The 22,403-nt window shown below is 52.7% G+C and overlaps 1 protein-coding gene across 6 annotated transcripts; it reads right to left on the bottom strand.

Annotated features, from left to right (window-relative positions):
* Nucleotides 1–353: 353 nt before the first annotated feature.
* TMEM240 (transmembrane protein 240) lies at nt 354–18,655 on the bottom strand. 6 transcript variants are annotated; one of them, XM_071448918.1, is made up of 5 exons: nt 18,518–18,655; nt 17,566–17,860; nt 17,170–17,276; nt 8,053–8,261; nt 354–4,766 (listed from the first exon to the last, which is right to left on the bottom strand). In XM_071448918.1, the coding sequence occupies exons 2-5, from the start codon at nt 17,620–17,622 to the stop codon at nt 4,618–4,620; spliced, it is 522 nt and encodes a 173-aa protein (XP_071305019.1). In that variant the 5' UTR covers nt 17,623–17,860; nt 18,518–18,655; the 3' UTR covers nt 354–4,617. The 6 variants fall into 6 exon arrangements, 4 of the variants coding, with proteins under 4 accessions (XP_071305019.1, XP_071305020.1, XP_071305021.1 ...); XR_011682618.1 differs by lacking the exons at nt 17,566–17,860; nt 18,518–18,655 and having other exon boundaries at nt 354–1,104; nt 1,342–4,766; nt 17,170–17,432; XR_011682619.1 differs by lacking the exons at nt 17,566–17,860; nt 18,518–18,655 and having other exon boundaries at nt 354–4,022; nt 4,068–4,766; nt 17,170–17,432.
* Nucleotides 18,656–22,403: the final 3,748 nt, after the last annotated feature.

Genomic DNA, 22,403 nt, shown 5'->3' with positions numbered 1-22,403 from the left:
GCCTGAAATTCCTCGTTTTCCTGCTTCTCCTGCCCTTCCAGGTAATGGGCACCAGAGGCTCAGGCTCCTCTGTGCAGGCAGCTTGCACCCAGAATTGAACAAAATTGAAATATTTTCCTTTGAAATCAGTTTTGGATCTCGGAGCTTCCCTGTTTTCCCAGCCAGCAGGAGCCAAAAATGTCCCAGAACTTGGGGGAATCCCCCAGCCCTTCCTCAGAGGTCAGGAGAGCTCTCCCCACACCTTCCCAGCCTTTCTGCACCCCCCTGCCCAAAAACTGGGGAGCTGCTGCTCCCAGAGGGAATCACTGACTTCAAAGGGTTGGGGGGAAAAAAAACCACTCAGATGCAAAACATGCAAAAAACTATTTTACTGACAAACAGCAAAGGATGGGCTTAGTTCCAGGAGCTGAACTGGTTCTCTATGATACAAACATCTTCTTGAAAGGGAAGGAATGGCTGAAATACACTCCCTTGTTGACCCAAAATAAATCACAGTGTGCTTTTTTCTGTTGCCTCCCCCAGCCCAAGCTCTCTGCACCTTCAGCTGCTCCCTTCAGCACAGGCTGGAGAGCACAAAGCCCTGGCTGAAATCTGCCTGTGCAAGTTTTATTTGATAAAAAATTAAAATGAGCCATTATTATTGCTTTTCAACCACAGTAGAGATGATTCTGTGATAGACCCAGAGCAGAGTTGGATCTCTCTGGTAGAGTCTGGGCTGTGCCTCTCCCTGCCTGATGCATGCAGAAGTGGTTTGGGTGCAGGAAAAAAGAAATAAAAAAAGGATGGGAATCAGGGCAAGCAGCACTGCAGGCTCTGTCCTGGTGCTCCAGGGGTGAAAATCCTCCCCAGTGAGAGCAGGGCCTGGGCTGACCCTGCTGGGAGAGCCAGGAGGGGCTGGGGACCCCTGGGGACAGAAACGGGGCTGCCAGAGGGGGGACAGGTCCATGCAGGGGACAGAGAGACACAGACAGAGCTCAGGACACACGGACACACAGCAGGGCCCCACAGCCCAGCGGGGCTGGGCAGCTCCTCCTGGCTCCTCTGCTTCCTCTCCTCTGCTTCCTCTCCTTCCTCTCCTCTCCTCTGCTTCCTCTCCTCTTCTTCCTCTCCTCTGCTTCCTCTCCTCTGCTTCCTCTCCTCTTCTTCCTTCTTCCTCTCCTTCATCTCCTCTTCTTCCTTCTTCCTCTCCTCTGCTTCCTCTCCTCTGCTTCCTCTCCTCTGCTTCCTCTCCTTCCTCTCCTCTGCTTCCTCTCCTTCCTTCTTCCTCTCCTTCTCTTCTGCTTCCCACTCCTTTACTTCCTCTCCTCTTCTCCTCTGCTCCCTCTTCTTCCTCTCCTTTACTTCATCTCCTCTTCTTCCTCTCTTCTTCCTCTCCTCCCCTTCCTCTCCTCTGCTTCCCTTTCCTCTTCTTCCTCTCCTTTATTTCCTCTCCTTTTCTTCCTCTCCTTTACTTCCCTCTCTGCTTCCTCTCCTTCCTCTCCTTTACTTTCTCTCCTCTCTTTCCTCCTCTGCTTCCTTCTCCTGTTTCCTCTCCTCCTCTTCCTCTCCTCTGCTCCCCTCTCCTCTTCCCCTCCTCTGTTTCCCTCTCTCCTTCCCTCTCCTCTTCTTCCTCTCCTCTGCTTCCCTCTTGTCATGTTTTCTTTTTTTCAAAATCTCATTTTATACAACAGGAACATTTTTATTATGTAGAAAAATTTTTCCCCAACCTCTTCCAGATCCTCAAATTTTTGTGGAATTTTGCCACGGATCAGCCGGATCAACCCTAACAGGTGTGAGCCACCACTTCGCCCTTTCCAGCTGCCTAATTTTTAATATTTCTGCTTAAATTTTTAATATTTCAAACAAGCTCAGCTTCTAGAGCAGGGCAGAGCCAGGCTTTACATTCAGTCTGAGTTTAGTCAGTGGAAATTTTGATTTAAAGTGCTTTTTTCTCCCCTTTTTTTTTACATAACCAGTCCCAGGGGCTCAATATTTTGTCCTTATCCCAATGGAATTTTCTCCCCTACAAAATGCTGTCCCCACTTGTTGATAACTGCTCAAGGAAAAGTTATTCCTTAGATCCTAAGGAATTTTGGGCATCACGGCCAGGAATGACAGACAGACAGACAGACAGACAGACCGACACAAATATGCACCAGGCAATTATTGAGGTCCAGAAAAAACCTGGGGCTCCAAGACAAGAGGCACTAGGGAATAGCAAGAGTGGGAATGGCAGAAAAATGGGAATATTTGGGCAGTTTTGGGGGCTTGTAATTAACTGAACTGGGCATAGGAAATTAAAAAATGACCCCAAAACACAGAAAGTGGAGCAGGGAGGAAGAGCAGGAGTTGGAGTGTCCTTTTCCCTGCCATCAAAGAGCAGGAGGCCACTGAGAGAGTCATGGAATCCATGGGAAAAAAATGAGATTTTTCTGGCAATGCTCAGCATCCTTCAGTTTTGGGTTTTTCCCCCTTTTTCTGCACCGTCCCACTGGATACACAAAGATGAAAGGAAGGGAAATATTGAGGGTTCTCCGATTTCTGGGGATGGCATTTCCCTCCTTCATCCCTGCTCACAAATCCCAGGACAGGATAAAACACCCCAAAACCCCCCCAGCTGCTCCTGCTGGCCCTAAAGGAGGTTTTGGGGTGGGGACGCTGCCTCCAGAGCCTTGATCCCAAAAGATCAGACCCCAAAACCCACACAGGAGCAGCACCACAAAACCTCTTTGGAGCTTCCTCACACTGGGCTCAACTCTGGGGACATTTGGGGTGTTTGGGGAGGAGTTTGCTCTGGGTGTCTGTGGTTTTGGGGTTTTGCTTTGGGTGTCTGTGGTTTGGGGGTTTGCTCTGGGTGTCTGTGCTTTTGGGGTTTGCTCTGGGTGTCTGTGGTTTGGGGGTTTGCTGTGGGTGTCTGTGGTTTGGGGTTTGCTCTGGGTGTCTGTGGTTTTGGGGTTTTGCTTTGGGTGTCTGTGGTTTTGGGGTTTGCTCTGGGTGTCTGTGGGTTTGGGGTTTGCTCTGGGTGTCTGTGGTTTTGGGGTTTTGCTTTGGGTGTCTGTGGTTTTGGGGTTTGCTCTGGGTGTCTGTGGGTTTGGGGTTTTGCTCTGGGTGTCTGTGTGTCCCCAAAGCTCAGCCCCACAAGAAGGGGGTGCAGCAGGGGTGAGGCTGCTCAGGGACCCCTCTTGCTGCTCTTTGGGGTTTTGGGGTGTTTGAACCAGGCTCACCCTGCTCAGGACCCTCTCTTGCTGGGTTTTTGGGGTTTGGGGTGTTTTAACCAGGCTTTTGGGGTGTTCTAATCAGGCTCACCCTACAAGAAGCTGCTTAGGGTCCCCTCTTGCTGCTCACTGGGGTTTTGGGGTGTTTTAACCAAGTTTTTGGAGTGTTTTAACCAAGCTCACCCTGCTCATGGCCCCCTCTTGCTGTTCTTTGGGGTTTTGGGGTGTTTTAACCAGGCTCACCCTGCTCAGGGCTCCATCTGTGCTGGGTTTTGGGGTTTTGGGGTGTTTTAACCAGGTTCACCCTACAGGAAGAGGACAGAGCAGCTCCTTTTTGCCCAGGCAAGGGCTGGGAGTGTGATGGTGCCGCCACCAAAAGTGCCGCCACCAAAGATGCCAGCACCAGAGGTGTCACCAAAGGTGCCACCACCAAAGGTCCCCCTTCAAAAGTGTCACCTCCAAAGATGCCAGCACCAAAGGTGTCACCAATGGTGCCGTCACCAAAGGTGTCACCACCAAAGGTACCACCAAAGGTGCCACCAAAAGTGCCACCTCCAAAGGTGCCACCTCCAAAGGTGCCACCAAAGCAGCAGCCCGTCCCCTGGCTCTGAGGTGGGCGTGCTTAAGGCAGGTTCAGAGGGCAGCAATGCAAACACAAACCCTGACCCATCCCCAGCCCTTCCTTCCCCCACAGCAATTCCAGAACATGAACCAAGGTAAAAAACCCCAAAAAAACCCAAAAAGGGGACACTGTGAAACCTGTGAACCAAAGCAAAACAAACCCCAAAAACCCCAAAAAGGGGACTCTGTGCCTTCCCCCATCCAAACCTGTGAACCAAAGCAAAAAACCCCAAAAAGGGGACTCTGTGAAACCCGTGAACCAAAGCAAAAAAAAACCCCAAAAACCCCAAAAAGGGGACTCTGTGCCTTCCCCCATCCAAACCTGTGACCAGCCAGGCCCTTGTAGCCACGGGAGGGTCAGAGCAGCCAAAGGAGCAAAGAAATTTTGTGGGGCTGGAGCTCCTGGAGGAGACACTTTGCATCTTCTCGCTGCTGTCCCACCTCCATCCCCTCGGCCACCATTCCCAGCAGGATGTGCAGGACAGCCAGGAAAATGAGATGAGGGTTGAAATTATAATGCAAATCTTTTGTTGTTGTTGTTGTTGTTGTTTGTCTGCTTTTTTTTTTCTTTTTTTTTTTTTTACATATTTACACCAGTCTGACAATAAAATGTGGAACACAGTGCAAAGCCTCGGCTGCAGAGCGCCCAGCCCCGGCTCTGGTTGTGCATGGCTGCGCGTCCACCCGCGGCCATCCCGACAAAATCGCGACAATCCGTGTCCCCAGCTGGCCCGGGAGCAGAGCAGGGGCTGTCCCGTGAGGAAGAGGAGTCCCGGCTGTGGCTCGGAGGCGCTGCAGTCCCTCACAGGTGCCGCGGGCTGGGGTGCCCGTTGTGGTAGAGCTTCTGTTTGATGTGCACCATGTTCCCCGTGGGCTCCTCGTACTGCCGAGGGTGGCGCTTGCGCAGCTCCTTCAGCTTACACAGCCTGGGGATCCACCACCAGGGCGTGTCTGCAACGAGGGACACCAGCGTCAGCCCCGTCACCCACCCGGGCTCTGGGTGACCCCAGGGCTGTGTCCCCAGGGCTCTGCGTGTGTCCCCAGGGCTCTGTGTCCCCAGGGCTCTGTGTGTGTCCCCAGGGCTGTGTCCCCAGGGCTGTGTCCCCAGGGCTCCGTGTCCCCAGGGCTCTGTGTGCCCAGGGCTGTGCGTGTGTCCCCAAAGCTCTGTGTCCCCAGGGCTCTGTGTCCCCAGGGCTCTGCGTGTGTCCCCAGGGCTGTGTCCCCAAAGCTCTGTGTCCCCAGGGCTCTGTGTGCCCAGGGCTCTGAGTGTCCCCAGCAGAGCTCCTTGACTGCAAGGCAGGGAAGGTCAGGGCTCTGTCCCCAGGGTTCTGTGTGTCCCCAGGGCTCTGGGTGCCCAGCAAAGCTCCTTGTCCCCAGGATTCTGTGTCCCCGGGGCTGTGTGGGTGTCCCCCCAGGGCTCTGGGTGTCCCCAGGACTCTGTGTCCCCAGGGCTCACTGTCCCCAGCCCAGCCCCTCGTCCCCCTGCCAGCACAGCCGGGGCAGCTCTGCTGCTTCTCCTCGCTCCTCCTGGCACCCCCAGGGTCACCCTGGGGGAATTCTCCAAGCTTGGGAATTCATTCTACACCTTGACTAAAGGATAAGTTTCTATTTTCTAATATTTATACTGATTAATAATTTATAATAATTAATATTCTCTATATTAGATAATATTTATAATAATTGAAAATGTATAATAAGTAATATTTTATCTCATATTGTATTTTATAGTAATAATTTGTAATAATATTTATACTAATTGCTAATTTATAATTTATACCTTATATAATATATATTATATAATTATATATTAAACATTATATATAATATATCATATATAATCTTATATAATAGATATTATATTATATATTATATATTATATATTATATATTATATTACATATATTAACACTTTGTAATAATAATTATTATAATTGCAATTTATAATAATATTTTATATGCAATATAGGTTTGTATTAATAATTCATAATAATAATATTCATAAGAAATATAGTAATACACGTTTCAAATACTAAGTAATTACTAAATATAAAATATGAAATTCATTACTAAAAATAGAAAATACTAAGTACTTACTAAATATAAAATACGAGATTAATTACTAAAAATAAAATAGAAATTGATTATCAAAAATAAAATACTAAATTAATTACTAAAAATTTTTAAAATAGTAAATTAATTACTAAAAATAAACTACTAAATAATACTACTAAATTACTAAATAAACTACTAAAATAAACTACTAAATAATTGCTAAGAATAAAAAACACTAAATAATTACTAAAAATAAAATACGAAATTCATTACTAAAAATAAAAAATACTAAATAATTACTAAAAATAAACCACTAAATGAATTACTAAAAATAAAAGCCTCTCATCACAAGGGGCAGGTGATCCCAGCTCCAGGAGAGCTCCTGGCAGCCCTGCTCTGATCTCTGGTGAAATCAGGAGTTACAGCCCCAGAATTGCTTCTCAGAGGCTGAAATCTCCCAGGAAAATCAGAATCCCAGCTCAGAAACGGCTCCTGGAGCCTGCTGGGGTTTGGGAAGATTAATGGGAAATTAATTTCATTTTTATCTGAGTTTTTAGAAAGAGACTGCACGTTTCTAATGAGAATTTCTCATGGGCCTGCAGATAAATCTTCCTGCTGCTCCTTTCCCTGAGCTGGGTTTAGCAGCACCATCAGTCAGGGGTTGGAGAAATGAGATTTTTTTGGCACATTTGGAGGGAGTTTCCAGTCATTCCCTACTTTTCCTGTCATTTTTATCTCCTCCAAATACGAAAACCCACGGGCTGAGGGGGGAATGGGGCAGAGGGAGGCTCTGAAGGGGCTGCTGGTCCTTCTTGGGGTAAATTCAGGATTTTACTGCTCCAAACCCGGCAACTGTGCCCAAGGTTTTTGTTTTTGATGACACAAGTGAATAAAAACCTCTCCACATCTGGCCAGGGGTGAGGGGTGGAAAGGGATGGAAATGGAAATGGGAATGGGAATGGAAATGGAAATAATGGAAATGGAAATAGGAATGGGATTGGGAATGGGAATAATGGAGGACGAAAAGGAGAAGAGGAGGAGGAAGAGAAGGATGAAGAGAAGGAGGAGAAGGAAGAGGAGAAGATGAGGAGGAGGATGATGAAGATGAGGAAAATGAGGAAGATGATGAAGAGAAGACGAGGACAAAGATAAGGAAGAGGAGGAGGAAGATGATGAAGAAGAAAAGATGAGGAGGAAGTGAGGAGGATGTGGAGGAAGAGGAGAAGAAGAGGAGGGGAAGATGAGGAGGAGGAGGATGAAGATGAGGAGGAAGATGATGTAGGTAATGAAGGTGATGAAGATTACGAAGATGAGGAAGATGATGAAGATGAGGAAGAGGAGAAGATGATGAGGGAGATGAGGAGGAAGAAGGTGATGAAGATGAAGAAGGTGAGAAGATGATGATGATGAGAAGATGAAGATGATTATGAAGAAGATGAGAAGATGATGAAGATGGTGAGGCTGAGAAGGAAGATGATGAAGATGAGAAGATGATGAGGAAGATGAGGAAGAGGAAGAGGAGAAGATGAGGAGGAAGATGATGAAGATGAGGAAGATGAGAAGACGATGAGGAGGAAGATGATGGGGAAGATAAGAAGATGATGAAGATGAGGAAGATGAGAAGACGACGAGGAGGAAGATGATGAAGAGGAGGAGATGATGCGGAGACAATGAAGATGAGGACGATGATGAAGATGAGGAAGAAGAGCAGAAGACAAGAAAGATGAGGAAGAAGAACAGAAGATGAGGAAGAGGAGCAGAAGATGGGGAGGAGGATAAGGAGTCTGATGATGATGATGATGATGATGATGAGAAGACAATGAGGAGGAAGATATTGAAGAGGAGGAGATGATGAGAAGATGATGAAGATGAGGAAGAAGAGCAGAAGATGAGAAAGATGAGGAAGAAGAACAGAAGATGAGGAGGAGGAGCAGCAGATGAGGAGGAGGCTGCTGATGAAGATGATGATGAAGATGAAGATGAGAAGACAATGAGGAGGAAGATATTGAAGAGGAGGAGATGATGAGAAGACAATGAAGATGAGGATGATGATGAAGATGAGGAAGAAAAACAGAAGATGAGGAAGAGGAGCAGCAGATGAGGAGGAGCAGCAGATGAGGAGGCTGCTGAAGATGATGATGATGAAGATGATGATGATGAAGATGAAGATGAAGCGGGGCCCGTACCGTATCGGCGGCTGGCGCGCCAGGCGCGCACGGCGTAGTGCAGGACGCCGTCCATCCACACCAGGAACCAGCTGATGCAGAAGCCCAGCAGCAGCCCCAGCATGAGGTCGATCTCCTGCTTGGTCACATTGTCGGTCACAAAGTAATTCTCCGAGGAGTCCACCACCGACTGGTCCCCGTCGTAGGGGATCACGTAGTGCACGTGGTGCCTGGGCGAAAACGGGGGGAAAACGGCAACAATCGGTCAAAACGGCAACAATCGGTCAAAACGGCAAAAATCGGTCAAAACAGCAACAATCGGTCAAAACGGCAACAATCGGTTAAAACGGCAACAATTGGTCAAAACTCTTCTTTTAGTTTCTACCCCACCATCCCCAGCAGCAGAAGGGCTGCCCTGGCCCTTTGTGCTGCTGGCAACAGAGAGGGAAGCATAAAAAAGGAGGGAAAGCACAAGTATGGGATCACATCGTGCATGTGGTGCCTGCCAGGAATTGGGCAGAAAGGGGAAAAATCAGTGCAAACCCTTATTCTGGTTTTTCTTCCAGTTTCTCCCACCGTCCCCAGCAGCAGAAGGGCTGCCCTGGCTCTTTGTGCTGCTGCCAGCACAGGAAAGCATAAAAAAGGAGGGAAAGAATAAAAATCCCTGAGCCTAGGCCTTTTATCCTTATTGGCTGTAATGGTTGTTGTTGTTGTTGTTATATTATTATTATTATTATTATTATTATTATTATTATTATTATTATTATTAATAATAATAATAATAATAAAAACAAATAAACAAACAAACAAAACCCTCAAAGACAAACAAAAACCCCAAAACTGCCCCTGCCCAGGTAGGACAGGTGGCGCTGTCCCAGGTGGGCACAGGTGGCACTGTCCCTGCCAGGAGTGACCACACCCATCCAGGTGATGTCCAGCCCCAGGTGCCCTCCACCAGCACAGCCCTGGCACCCCCAGTGCCCCCAGTTCAGGCTGTGCCAGCCGTGCCCAGTGTCCCTGTCCCCATGTCCCCCTGTGTCCCCGTGTCCCCGGCCTTGTCCCCCCGTCCCTTTCCCTGTGTCCCTGTCACACCGAGCAGAGCGAGGCAGTCCCCGAGGCCTCTGAATATTCATGAGGCTCAGGTTGCTCCATAATCACGCCTGAGAAACGTCCAAATATTGACACAAACAAAGCTGCACTCCAAGAACCTTCCCAAAAGAGCCCCAGTCCCAGCCATGCCCTCACGGGGCTGGCACGGGGCTGGCACCGGCTCCAGGGTGGCCACAGCCCCGCCAGCCCCCACTGTCACGGGACAGGGGCGGGACAGGGGGTGGCAGCTCTGGTGGCAGCTCTGCTCCCGGTGCCGCCCAGCTGGGAACTGGGATTGTCCCTCCTCGGGCACTGGGAAATCCGGGCAGGGGCGGCAGGGGGGAGAGGGCACCCCAAAAGGAATGGGAGGGGTGCCATGGGCACAGGCAAGCGCTTCCCGTGTGCCACTGTCCCCAAATCCCTGCCCCCGGGTTCTGCCTGTGATTAAACATCTCCCGCTGTCCCCAAATCCCTGCACAGAACTCACATCTCCCATTGTCCATGATTTCCCAAATCCCTGCACACGTTTCCCATGTCCCACTGTCCCCAAATCCCCGTGACAGAGGTGCCACTCGTGCCCTGGGCTCTGCCCATGATTATTTACAAGAGAAGGAGGAACCAAACAATTCCTGAGGGCAATTCCTGGGCAGCCCCAGCTGCTGCCGGGTCACCCTGTGCCACCTCCTGTCCTCAGCTGCGCCCACCCTGGGGGATCCCAAAACATCCCAAGCTGTGCCCACCCTGGCTGTGCTGGGGCTTCCACAGGGGACAGAAATTGAGGGACAGAAACTGAGGGACAGCAATACCAGACACAGAAATCCCAGGGACAGAAATTGAGGGACAAAAATTCCTGAGACAGAAATTGAGAGACAGGAATCCCAGACACAGAAATTGAGGGACAGGAATTGAGGGACAGGAATCCCAGCCCAGCTGGGCCAGGAGCTCCCGGCGGGGCTGGCTCTGCTCCGCTCTCCGGCTCGGGTGACAGACAGACAGACAGACAGGCGGACGGTCCGTGTGTCTGCCCGGTGTCCCCAGGCCAGGCTGTGCCACACGGGAGGCTCGGGCTCTGTCCCCAGCGCTATTGTCCCCTGCGGTGACCTTGGGTGAGCGCCACCACCGCTGCTGCTGCTGCAGCCACAGCACGGAGAGACACCGGGGCTGGGACACGGGGACAGCGACAGGGACGGGGATGGGGACGGGGATGAGGACGGGAATGGGGACAGCGATGGGGAGGGGACAGCGATAGGGACGGGGACAGGGATGGGGATGGGGGAGAGGGGCGGGGTCAGGGACAAGGATGGGGACAGTGATGGGGACGGGGATAAGGAGAGAGACAGGAATGGGAACAGGGACAGAGAACAGGGATGGGGACAGCAATGGGGGACAGGGATGGGGACAAGGATAGGGACAGCGACAGGGACAAGGATGGGGACAGGGATGTGGACGGCAATGGGGGACAGGGACAGGGATGGGGACAGGGATGGGCGCAGCCACAGGGATGGGGACAGGGACGGGCACAGGGACAGGGATGGGAACAGGGACGGGCACAGGGACAGGGACGGGGACGGGGAGGCGCCGATGCTCCGGCTCAGCCCCGCTCCCTCCCGGCAGGTGACAGTGACATCACGGCCCAGCTCCCGCCGCAGCTGCCACATCCCGGCCGGACCAGCCCTTCCCGGGCTTTGGGGCTGATCCGGGCGGGGCTGGGGGAGGCAGCGCCACCCCCGACCCTTTTCTGCCCGAGCCTGGGGCCGCTCCGAGCAGCCCCGGCCGGTCCCGGCACGGGCACGGTGCCCAGAACGGGGCTGGGAGCCTGGCACAGGAACCTGGGAGAGTCTGGGGTTCGGAGAGACTGGAACAGGAACCTGTGAGAGCCTGGGGTTCGGAGAGACTGGAACAGGAGCCTGGGAGAGGCTGGGGTTTGGAGAGCCTGGCACAGGGGTTTGGGAGAGCCTGGGGTTCGGAGAGACTGGCACAAGGGTTTGGAGAGCCTGGCACGGGGTTGGCATAGCCTGGAACAGGGGTTTGGGAGAGCCTGGCACAGGGGTTTGGGAGAAGCTGGCACAGGGGTTGGCACAGCCTGAGGTTGGGAGAGCCTGGCACAGGGTTGGCACAGCCTGGCACAGGGGTTTGATAGAGCCTGGCACAGGTTTGGCACAGCCTGAGGTTTGATAGAGCCTGGCACAGGTTTGGCACAGCCTGGAGCCGCCACCGGCTGGCATGGAGAGTGCCCAGCTGCCCCAGGATCTGCTGCAGCTGCCACATCCCTGCAGGGAGCGCGGCTGCCGCCCCTCCCTGTTCCCCCCGACTGTCAATGCTCGTTGTCACCTGTGGCTGTCACCCCTGGCTGCTGCCGCCCTTTCCTGAGCCAGAAGTGCCCCAGGAGCTGTCCCTGTCACCCCCAGCCGTGTCCAGGTGCCACCCTTGGCTCTGTCCTGGTGCCCCCCAGCCCAGCCCAGCCCAGCTCCCCTTCCCCAGCATTGCTCTCCCATGCCCGGGGGGCGCTGGCAGCTCTGCCCTCCCTGCTCTGCTGCTCTGGAGAGGGAAAACCCAGCCCAGCCTGGTGGTGGCACCTCACCGGCACAGGTGACACATTTGTCACCTCTCAGAGCCCAGGGGAGCGCCCAGCTCAGCCACCAGAGCAGGCACCAGAGCTTGCCCAGCCCAGGCTCACTCAGGCTGCAAACAGAGGCTCAGAGCACCCCAAAAACTGCGAATTTGGGCACCTGGGCAGCTGCAGGCAGCCCCAGGCCAGGGCAGCCACTCCAGCTCTATCCAAAGACACAAAAGAAATCACCAAAATCCTGCAAAGAATAAAACAAAATGCAAATCACCACTGGGGGGATGTGATCTTTGGGTGGTCACCAACTGCAAATGGGATCTTTGATGAGTTGTGTCATCCTATTGTAGTTTTGTTAATATTATTGGAGTAAGGTTTGGGTTAGGGTTATCATTTTAGGGTTATCATTCATAGGGTTTTCATTTTAGGGTTATCATTTAAATTGCTAATTTAGAATCCTACACCTGTGTTCACCTCCCCATCAAACACACAAGGAAAGCACAGGTGCCACAGTGTCACCATGATATTTTCTGAACAATCCCTTTGGCAGGATTTTTTTTCTCCTGAGGAGCTGAGAAGCCTCAGAGGAAAAGAAAAACAATAATTATCTGCTGCTGTGGAATGCAACAGGTGCATCTTTGATTGGTCTCATGTGGTTGTTTTTAATCAATGGCCAATCACAGCCCAGCTGTCTCGGACTCTCTGAGAGTCACAGGATTTTATTATCATTCCTTTCTATTCCTTCCAAGCCTTCTGATGAAATCCTTTTCTTCTATTCTTTTAGTATAGTTTTAATATATAATTTTCTTTTAATAAAATATATATCATAAATATAATATATATCATAAATATATACAATAAAATCATAAATCAGCCTTCTGAAACATGGAGTCAAGATTCTCATCTCTTGCCTTGTCCTGGGACCCCTGAGATCACCAACACACCACAGCTCCCTCCTGACACCTGGACCTCAAAAGCACCTCCCAGAAATCCCTCCTGGCATGAACTGACACAAACAGCCCCAGCCCTGGTGCCCCTGAGCCCCAGGAGGGGATCCCAGGGCCCCCCGAGCTGTGCCCACCCTGGCTGTGCTGGAGCTTCCACAGGGGACAGAAACTGAGAGACAGAAACTGAGGGACAGAAACTGAGGGACAGAAATGGGGGGACAGAAACTGAGGGACAGAAATGGGGGGACAGAAATGGGGGGACAGAAATTGAGGGGCAGAAATGGGGGGACAGAAAAGGGGGGACAGAAAAGGGGGGAGTGCCCTGCTGGCCGTGCCCCTGGGTGACCCCAGAGCCCCCAGGACGCGGGCACAGCCTGGGCACAGCTGGTGCTGCTGCCTGCCAGCACCCCAGGGACCAACAGCAAATCCTGGGCACAGGGACAGGAGACCCTCAAAGGGGAGCTGGGACCTGGCAGGGCCATCCCAGTGCCAGGGGAAGGGGGATCCAGGCTGAGGATGGAGCCAGGGCACCCAGGGCAGCCTGGCAGGGCCATCCCAGTGCCAGGGGATTGAGGATCTGGGCTGAGGATGGAGCCAGGGCAGCCTGGAAGGGCTCAGCAGAGTTTTCCCAGCTGGGGATGCTCTCCCAGGGCCCTGGCACAGCTGGCACAGCTGGCACACAGCCCCAGCCCCTCCTGGAGGGCACTGCCAGGGCCTGGGCTCACACCCAGCCTGGCTGCAGGACAGTTCCACCCTGAGGCAGGAGACAACCAGGAGGGGAGAGGAGAGGAGGGGAGGGGAAGGGAAACCTTTCTGCCTGAGTTATTGGGTCTGCCCGGCACTGTGACCCAGGCTGGGGCAGAGGGAGGTCATTAATTGCAGCAGCCCAGCCCAGCCCATCAATCTCCATCCACCCATCCCAATTCCTCCTTCCCTCCCATTTCTGCCACATTTCCTGATTTTCCCCATCCCTTCCTGCACCAACACCGAGCTGCAGCTCCCTCCTCCTCCCTCCCCTCTGCTTTTTGGCAAATTCGGTTTCTTTTTCTTCATCAAGCCCTGCCAGGAGGCTCCAGGACCCAGCCCAGCCTGGGGGAGCTGCTCCCGGCCCAGGGCTGGGCTCAGGGCTCCTGGGCAGCTCTCACAGGGCACAGCCTGGAAACCAGAGAGCTCCAAAGGCTGCCAGGGGGGCAGCAGGGCAGGACAAGGAGGTGGCACAGCCCAGGAAGGGTTTGGGACCTCCTGGTCCTGCCAGGGCAGGGCAGGGCTCAACGTGAGGGTGGCACAGCCCAGGGAAGGGTTTGGGATCTCCTGGCAGGACCAGGGTGGCAGCAGGGCAGGAAAAAGAGGTGGCAGAGCCCAGAGGGAAGTTTGGGATCTCCTGGTGGTGCCAGGGGGACAACAGGGCAGGAAAAAGCTCAGGATGAGGGTGGCAGAGCCCAGGGAAGGGTTTGAAATCTCCTGGTCCTGCAGGGCAGAGCTCAGCTCAAGGTTGCCCAGCCCAGAGAGGGTTTCAGGATCTCCTGGCAGGACCAGGGGGGCAGCAGGGCAGGACAAAGAGGTGGCACAGCCTGGGGAGGGTTTGGGACCTCCTGGTTCTGCAGGACAGGTCAGGGCAAAGCTCAGGACGAGGTGGCACAGCCCAGAGGGGAGTTTGGGATCTCCTGGTGCTGCCAGTGGGGCAGCAGGGCAGGAAAAAGCTCAGGATGAGGTGGCAGGGCCCAGAGAGGGGTTTGGGATGTCCTGGGGGTCAGCACAGGGTGGCAGAGCTCAGCACAGGGTGGCACAGCCCAGGGAAGGGTTTGGGATGTCCTGGGGGTCAGCACAGGGTGGCAGAGCCCAGGGAGGGTTTGGGATCTCCTGGGGGGCACCAGGGCAGGACAAAGCTCAATGTGAGGGTGGCAGAGCCCAGGGAAGGGTTTGGGATGTCCTTGGGTTTGGGGGTCAGCACAGGGTGGCACAGCCCAGAGAGGGGTTTGGGATGTCCTGGGAGTCAGCACAGGGTGGCAGAGCTCAGCACAGGGTGGCACAGCCCAGGGAGGGGTTTGGGATCTCCTGCTCGGCGAGGAGCAGCTCCCAGGCAGCTCTCAGAGCCTCCTGAGCTCTTTCTGTGGGCAGGAGCCTCTGCTCCCACACACGCCTGAGGCAAAGGGTGAACTCTGATTTTTGCCTCCTCTCCCACCCAATCTCGGCAGTTTGGGGAGGTTTTTTTGTGCCCTCTCCAGGAAATGACCCCGTGGTGTTTGTGGGCAGTGCCAGGGCCGGGTTCTCTGCCCCAAGAGCTCTGCAGGCACAGAGGGAGCTCAGAGGGGTGACCCTGGCACCTCCTCAGCCCTGGGCACAGGGGACACTCAGAGAGCCCTGACACTGCTCAGCCACTCCAAACACCCCAGCAGCTCCTTCCACCAGCACTGAAACCAGCTGGGAGCAGGAACAGAAAAACTGGTGGGAGACGCAGAGGAAAACTCTCAAAACTAGCCAAAAACATCAAGAAAAAAAAAAATAAAGCAGCTCAGAAAAAGCAAATCCTTGCCCAAACCAAGTGGGAGACACTCTGGAAGTTTTTTGCCTTTGAAATTTGCCTTGAGAGGAGGTGCCCCAGGAGCTGAGGGTGCTGCCACACCCCAGGCCTGAACAGAGTCCAGGAACAGTCCCACGGAGCAGGACAAAATTCACCTCCCCATATGTATTTGTTTATAATTCTGGGCCTGAACAGAGCCCAGAGCAGCACGAGGAACAGTCCCACACAGAAGGGCAAAATTCACCTCCCCATATATGTATTTTTATAATTCTGTTCAGCCCTGGGCCTGAGCAGAGTCCAGAGCAGCACCAGGAGCAGTCCCTCAGAGCAGGGCAAAATTCACCTCCCAGAGCTCAGCCCTGGGCCTCAACGGAGCCCAGAGCTGCACCAGGAGCAGTCCCACAGAGCAGGACCAAATTCTCCTCCCCATATGCATTTTTTTATCATTCTGTTCAGCCCAGGGCCTGAGCAGACTCCAGAGCAGCACCAGGAACTACAGGAACTACAACCAGTCCTACAGAGAAGGTAAAAATTCACCTCCCCATATGTATTTTTTTATAATTCTAGGCCTGAACAGACTCCAGAGCAGCATGAGGAGCAGTCTCACACAGAAGGGCAAAATTCACCTCCCCAGTTTATATTTTTTATAATTCTGTCCAGCCCTAGGCCTGAACAGAGTCCAGAGCAGCACCAGGAGCAGTCCCATAGAGCAGGGAGAAATTCACTTCCCAGAGCCCAGCCCTAGGCCTGAAGAGAGTCCAGAGCAGCACCAGGAACAGTCCCACACAGAAGGGCAGAATTCACCTCCCCATATGTGTATTTTTATAATTCTGGTCAGCCCTGGGCCTGAGCAGAGTCCAGAGCAGCACCAGGAACAGTCCCTCAGAACAGGGAGAAATTCACCTCCCCAGTATTTTTATATTTCTGTAATTCTGGTCAGCCCTGGGCCTGAGCAGACTCCAGAGCAGCACCAGGAACAGTCCTATAGAGAAGGGCAAAATTCACCTCCCCATATATTTTTTTTTTTTATAATTCTCTTCAGCCTTAGGCCTAAACAGAGTCCAGAGCAGCACCAGGAGCAATCCCACAGAGCAGGGCAGAATTCACCTCCCCAGTATTTATATTTTTTTTATAATTCTGTTCAGCCCTGGGCCTGAGCAGACTCCAGAGCAGCATGAAGAGCAGTCCCACAGAGCAGGGTGGAATTCACCTCCCCAGTATTTATATTTCATAATTCTGGGCCTGAGCAGAGTCCAGAGCAGCACCAGGAGCAGTCCCTCAGAGAAGGGCAAAATTCACCTCCCCATATATATTTTTTTTATCATTCTGTTCATCCCTGGGCCTGAGGAGACTCCAGAGCAGGCAGATCCCAGTTCCAAGCCGAGCACTCCAGGGATAAGGCACAGAGATGCTGCTTGGGAGGATGAGGAAGGTGTTTGTGTCCAGGCATAAAGTTGTGCACAGCAGAGGCAGCACTCCTGAAGCACAGCCCGGCCTCTTCAGCGTGCTGTGTCCAGCAGGAAAAGCCACAGGGAATGAAAATCTGATCAAAGATTGATTGCAAAGCCTCCGAGTGACTGTCCTAGGCGGCCACATCCCAGCCTGGACAGGGCCAAGCCCCATTCCATTTCTGAGCCACAAAACCAGCACCAACTGCAACACCCAGACCACAAACAGGCTGGGGAACCAGCACGGCTCAACCGGCGACAAAAGGCACAATGACAAACGCTTAAATCAAAGTTTCTCACTCCCCCAGGGCTCCCAAATGCCTGTACACAAAGGAAAACGCACTTCCAAGCCCACAGAAAACTCTTCTTCCAGAAAAAAAACCAAAACAAATTTAAAAAAACAACAACAAACAGCACCCCCCTCCCTCACCCTGCTCATGCAGGAGCTGCTGAGGAAGGTGAGACACGGCCAGGATGCAGAAATGGTGGCAGAGCTGCCACCCTGTCCCTGTCACCTCGTCCCCAGGTGGGCAGGGCGGGCAGGGGGGATGCTCTGCAGGTAGAACTCACCTTCCACAGTTGCAGTGACAAACTCGGTCCTCCCCTCGGAGGTGCGGTAGGATGTAATTGTGAAATCTGTCCAGCAAGGCGTTCATGTCCATCAAGCAAGCTATTGCCTGTAAGAGCCCACAAGCGAGGCACGGGGTCAGCTCTGGGCGCTGGGGTAAAACATCCACTCCACTTTGATTGCCGGGCACCGAAGCAGTCATCAGGAAAAGATGCGTGTGTGGAGGGACACACACGCACACACAGAGGTGCTCGGGCTCAGGGACAGCGCGGGGGGAAGGTGGAAAGGAGGCGGGGGGGTGGCGGTGCTGATGGAGAGGAGGAGGAGGAGGAAGCGGGGAGGGGGGGGGGGGGGACACACCATGGATGGGGAGGGGAGATAAGCAAAAAATCTCTTACCATAACGATAGAGGCGCCCAGGATCATGAAAATCATGGTGTTTGCATTCATGGACATCAAGAGGGAACGGCCAGCGGTCGGGTCCGTGCGCCCGCAGCCCGCGGAGCGGCGGCCGCGCTATTCCGCAGCGCCGAGCGCGGGGCGCATCGCGCTCGCTGCCCGCACGCTGCGGTGCGGCGGGGGGCGGCGGGGCGGCGCGGAGCCCCCCGCGCACACCGCGCACCGAGCGCTCCCCCGTGCCGGGGATGCCGCGGGCTCCCGCGCCCTGCCCTGCCCGCGTTATTATTTTGTAATTCTAAGGATGGATGTGATAGGTAAAAAAAAAAAAAAAAAAAAAAAAAAAAAAAAAAAAAAAAAAAAAAAAATTAAAAAATATTTAAAAAAATATTAAAAAATATTTTAAAAAAAAATTAAAAATAAAAATAATAATTCCGGCCCCGGGCTCCCCCCGGCCGCGGTGGCGGCGGGTGCGCGGCTCCGGGAGCGGGCACACGCCGGTGCAAGCACAGCCTTCATGCAGCAACTGGGAAGCGAGGCAGCCAAAGCCGGGGTGGGGGGGAGAGGCTGGGGGAGGAGGAGGCAGGCTGCAAAAAAATCACCCACTCCGGGGGAGCCTCATCGCATCCTCCCCGCCGACCCTCCCCAAAATCATCCCCGCCGCCGAGCGCCGCTAAATAAAAATCGGCGATAAAAAATAAATGAAATAAAATACCCCAGCCCCCAAATCACCGCGCCCACCCTCACCCCCCTTCACCCCAAAAAAAAAAAAAAAAAAAAAAATCAGCCCCACAAGCCCTCCCGGCTCGGGGCTGCGCTGTCCCCGCGGGCAGCCCCCGGGCCGGCCCCGCTCGGGGGAGGGATGCGGGATGCAGGGGAGGGATGCGGGATGCAGCGATGGGGAAGATGCGCCCAAGGCAGCGCCGGCCGCCCCCTCCCCACCCCGGGCATTTACCTACGTGGGGAGGCGCTGCTCCGGGAGCGGCTCATGGCGAGCGGCGGCTCCAGCTCTGCGGGCCGGCCCTGCGGGGCTCCCCCCGCCCCGCAGCCGCACGCCGAGCCCCGGCAGCGGCGCTTGGCCGCGTTTCCAGAGCCACACGCCATCCTCACCCCGCCCTTCCTCCGCCCGGGGTCGGCCCCGGCCCCCTTTGCCCCTCCGGGACCCCTCCCCGGGCTCTCTCCGCCCGGGGGTCCGCGCTGGGAGCGGGGCGGGCCGGGGGTGCGAGCCCCGCGTTCCTCCGCGCTGCCCCCGGAGCCTCCTCCGCCCGCACCGAGCGCGGGAACCGAGCGGGGATCGCGGGCAGCGAGCGGGGATCGCGGGCAGCGAGCCGGGGATCGAGGGCACCGAGCGGGGATCGCGGGCACCGAGCGGGGATCGCGGGCAGCGAGCCGGGGATCGAGGGCACCGAGCGGGGATCGCGGGCACCGAGCGGGGATCGCGGGCACCGAGCGGGGATCGTGGGCACAAAGCCGGGGTCTCGGGCACCGAGTCGGGGTCGCGGGCACCGAGCCGGGGATCGAGGGAACCGAGCGGGGGTCGCGGGCACCGAGCGGGGACCGAGGGCACTGAGCGGGGATCGAGGACACCGAGCCGGGGTCGCGGGCACAGAGCAGGGGGTGGCGGGAACCGAGCCGGGGTCGCTGGCACCGAGCGGGGATCGAGGGCACCGAGCGGGGATCGCTGGCACCGAGCAGGGGGTGGCGAGAACCGAGCGGGGGTCGCCGGCACCGAGCGGGGATCACGGGAACCGAGCGGGGGTCGCGGGAACCGAGCGGGGGTCGCGGCCCCGCGGGCAAAGGGAGGCAGCGGAGCCGCCTGGAGCGGGGAGCAAATCCCAGCCCGGCTGGAAATGCTCCCTCGGAAAATCCTCCCTGGGAAATTCCTCCCTCGCTTGGCCCCCCCGAAAGGCCGGGCTGGTGCGGAGGGACCCCGGCAGGGCTGTGACACAAAGAGCTTTGTCCCCTCTCTGTCCCTAAGGCCAAGGGTCCGTTTGTTGCACACCGTGCTGTCGGTCTGTCCAGTTTAGGAGCTGCTGGGGGAAAATGGAAAGAAAAGGAAAGGAAAAAAAAAAAAAAAAGAAGTGACCAGCCGGTAACTTTTTTGCTTGTTGGGTTGTTGTTCCTTTTACAGCAAACGGGGCGAGGTGCAGGGAGCAGCACGTGGGGAATGCGTGGCAGCTCAGCTTGGGTGTCCTCAGAGCCTCCCCTCCATCCCCAGCCTTCCTCAGGGTGAGTTTCTCCTTGCTGGAATCCAGGTGTTCCCTTTTTTTGGGCTTCTCAGAGTGACCAAAGCAGAATTTGCTGGTGCTGGGTTTTGCATTTTTGCAAATTTGTTTCCCTCCTGCTCCTCAGGCCACAATCAGCCTTCTTATGTAATGAGTGGTGTTATATAAACTCCATTCTTCAAGGAACAGTCATTAACCTACTACTGGGTATTGAAAATACCAAAATACTGTCACACAATTAAAATCACTAAATGGTGTCCTCAAATTAGAGCACAGATTGCATTGCAGATTTTTTTTTTAATTTTTTTTTTTTAAATTAAACCACACACATGAAACATTTGACAAACCAGGCTCTTCATGCAAAGGAGCAGCAGGGCAGGGAAGGCACCTCTTGCTTTATCCTCTGTCCTGAGCTCCTTCCACTTCTCCCTGAGCTCAGAGGTGGATTCTGCCATGGAAATGCAGAGCTCAGAGAGGAGGCAGCTGGTTACTCTCCCTGCTGTAGGAAACAAAACGCTTCTAAAGTCACAGCCGAATAAAACAAGAGGAGGGAACAGTTTGAGGACAAGTCTCAGGGAGTTTTGTGGAGCTGAAGTTTTCCCAGCCCTCCCACAAGCCAGGCTGGGTCAGTCTCAGCTGGGTTCAGGCACTGAGGAGAGATTTTGTTATTGGCTCGGGTAAAGCCATTTCCCTCCCTGTGCTTCTGGAGCAAAAGTCCCCCAGAAATCCCTGTTGTGGTGGGTCCTGGCTGCTGGGGATCCCAGGCATCCCTGTCCTGATCAGTTCTGGCTCCCAAACATCCCTGTCCTGATCATTCCTGGCTGCTGGGGATCCCAAATACCCCTGTCCTGATCATTCCTGGCTTTTGGGGATCCCAAACATCCCTGTCCTGATCAATTCTGGCTGCTGGGGATCCCAAACATCCCTGTCCTGATCAGTCCTGGCTGCTAAAAGATCCCAAACATCCCTGACAGTGACAAACTCCAGCCTGGTCCTGGCCCAAGTGGCGCTCCCACAGCTGCTGTGAGCCAGGGACGTTCACACCTGAGCTGCCTCCACAATGGGTTTGTTAAACTCGTTCCTAATTAACAACGGGCTTGTTAAACTCCGTCCTAACCACAATGGGTTTATTAATCTCGTTTCTAATTACCAATTAGCAGCACCCCGCCCTGCCTGTGGCTCCTGCTCAGCCCCAAGCTGTCACCACCACCCTCACTCACCCTGAGGGGTCCCAGATAGGATGCAGTGACCCACGATCCCTCTGGAGATGGGACAGAACAGGAAAACAAACTCTGAAACCTCACCAAAGCTGCTGATCCAACTCCCACCCCCTTGCAGAATTCCTGTTTTAACTATTAAATAGCCCCAAAACCCCAGCACAGGTAATTCAGATTATTAAACATTCCCAACCCCAAATATGATGCAGTGACCGATCTGGAGACAGGACAGGACCAGGAAAAGAAACTCTGCAAACCTCATCACAACTGCTGCTCCAACACCCATCCCTGGGCAGAATTCCTGCTTGAAGTGTTTTTAACATCCCAAAAAACGCAGCACAGGAAATTCTGGGTTATTAAAGATTCACAGGAGCCAAATAATGATAAAAAGTTTAACAAATAAATACGATGCAGTGACATATTTGGAGCCAGGACAGGACCAGGAAAACAAACTCTGCAAACCTCATCACAACCACATCACCTCATCTGCTCCAACTCCCACCCCTGGGCAGAATTCCTGTTTTAACGATAAAACAGCCCAAAAAAAAGCCCAGCACAGGTAACTTTGGGTTATTCAAGATTCCCAAACCCAGCTGTGAGGCCGTGACCCATTTGGAGAGAGGCCAGGAGGGCTCGGAGCTGGCACAGGCTGAGGTTCAGCGCAGAGCAGAGAGCACAGCCCAGCCCCAGGAGCGCAGAGGTTTCACTGAGGGCTCCACTCAAACCTCAGCAGCTGCAGCTGCCAAGAGGAACTTTTATAAAATATTAGAATTATAATCATTATCATAATTAATTATTGTGATCGTTGTGTTAATCCAAATTAATATTATACTTGTTATTTAATGTTAGTTCTTATAATTTGAATTATTTATTTTCATTTCTATAACTTTATAAAATTATTTTATATTTTATATCTATAACTTTATTTATATTTTAGATATATTTTATTTATATCTATTTTATATCTATAACGTTATAAAATTATTTTATCATTCTTATTATATAGTTATTATATTTTTCTATTATTTATTATAATTTTAGCATATATTAATATAATGTATATCTTATCTCTATATAATATATAAATATATTAATTATCTTCTATATATTATATAAATGGAATATAATAGATAAAAACTTTATATATTCTATTTATTGTATAATATAAATTTATATATTTATATATTTTATAAATGTCATATATGTTATAGAAATGTAAATTATTTTAAATTATTTTATATATTATTTATATATAAAAATTATATATATATATATTATATATCACAATTAATTAATTATTCTGATTAACTGTGATAATAGTCATAATCATTACTGTGATGCCACCTAATCACAACTTTAAATTCTTTCTATTGACAGGAGTTTGCCCCCAGTTCCCTAA

This window comes from Agelaius tricolor, unplaced genomic scaffold, assembly GCF_023055355.1.
Source record: "Agelaius tricolor isolate 1412-34295 unplaced genomic scaffold, bAgeTri1.0.p SCAF_28, whole genome shotgun sequence".
Taxonomy (NCBI): Eukaryota; Metazoa; Chordata; class Aves; order Passeriformes; family Icteridae; genus Agelaius; species Agelaius tricolor.
Note: the sequence above shows the minus strand (reverse complement) of the source record. Positions and strands in the feature narration are given on the sequence as shown.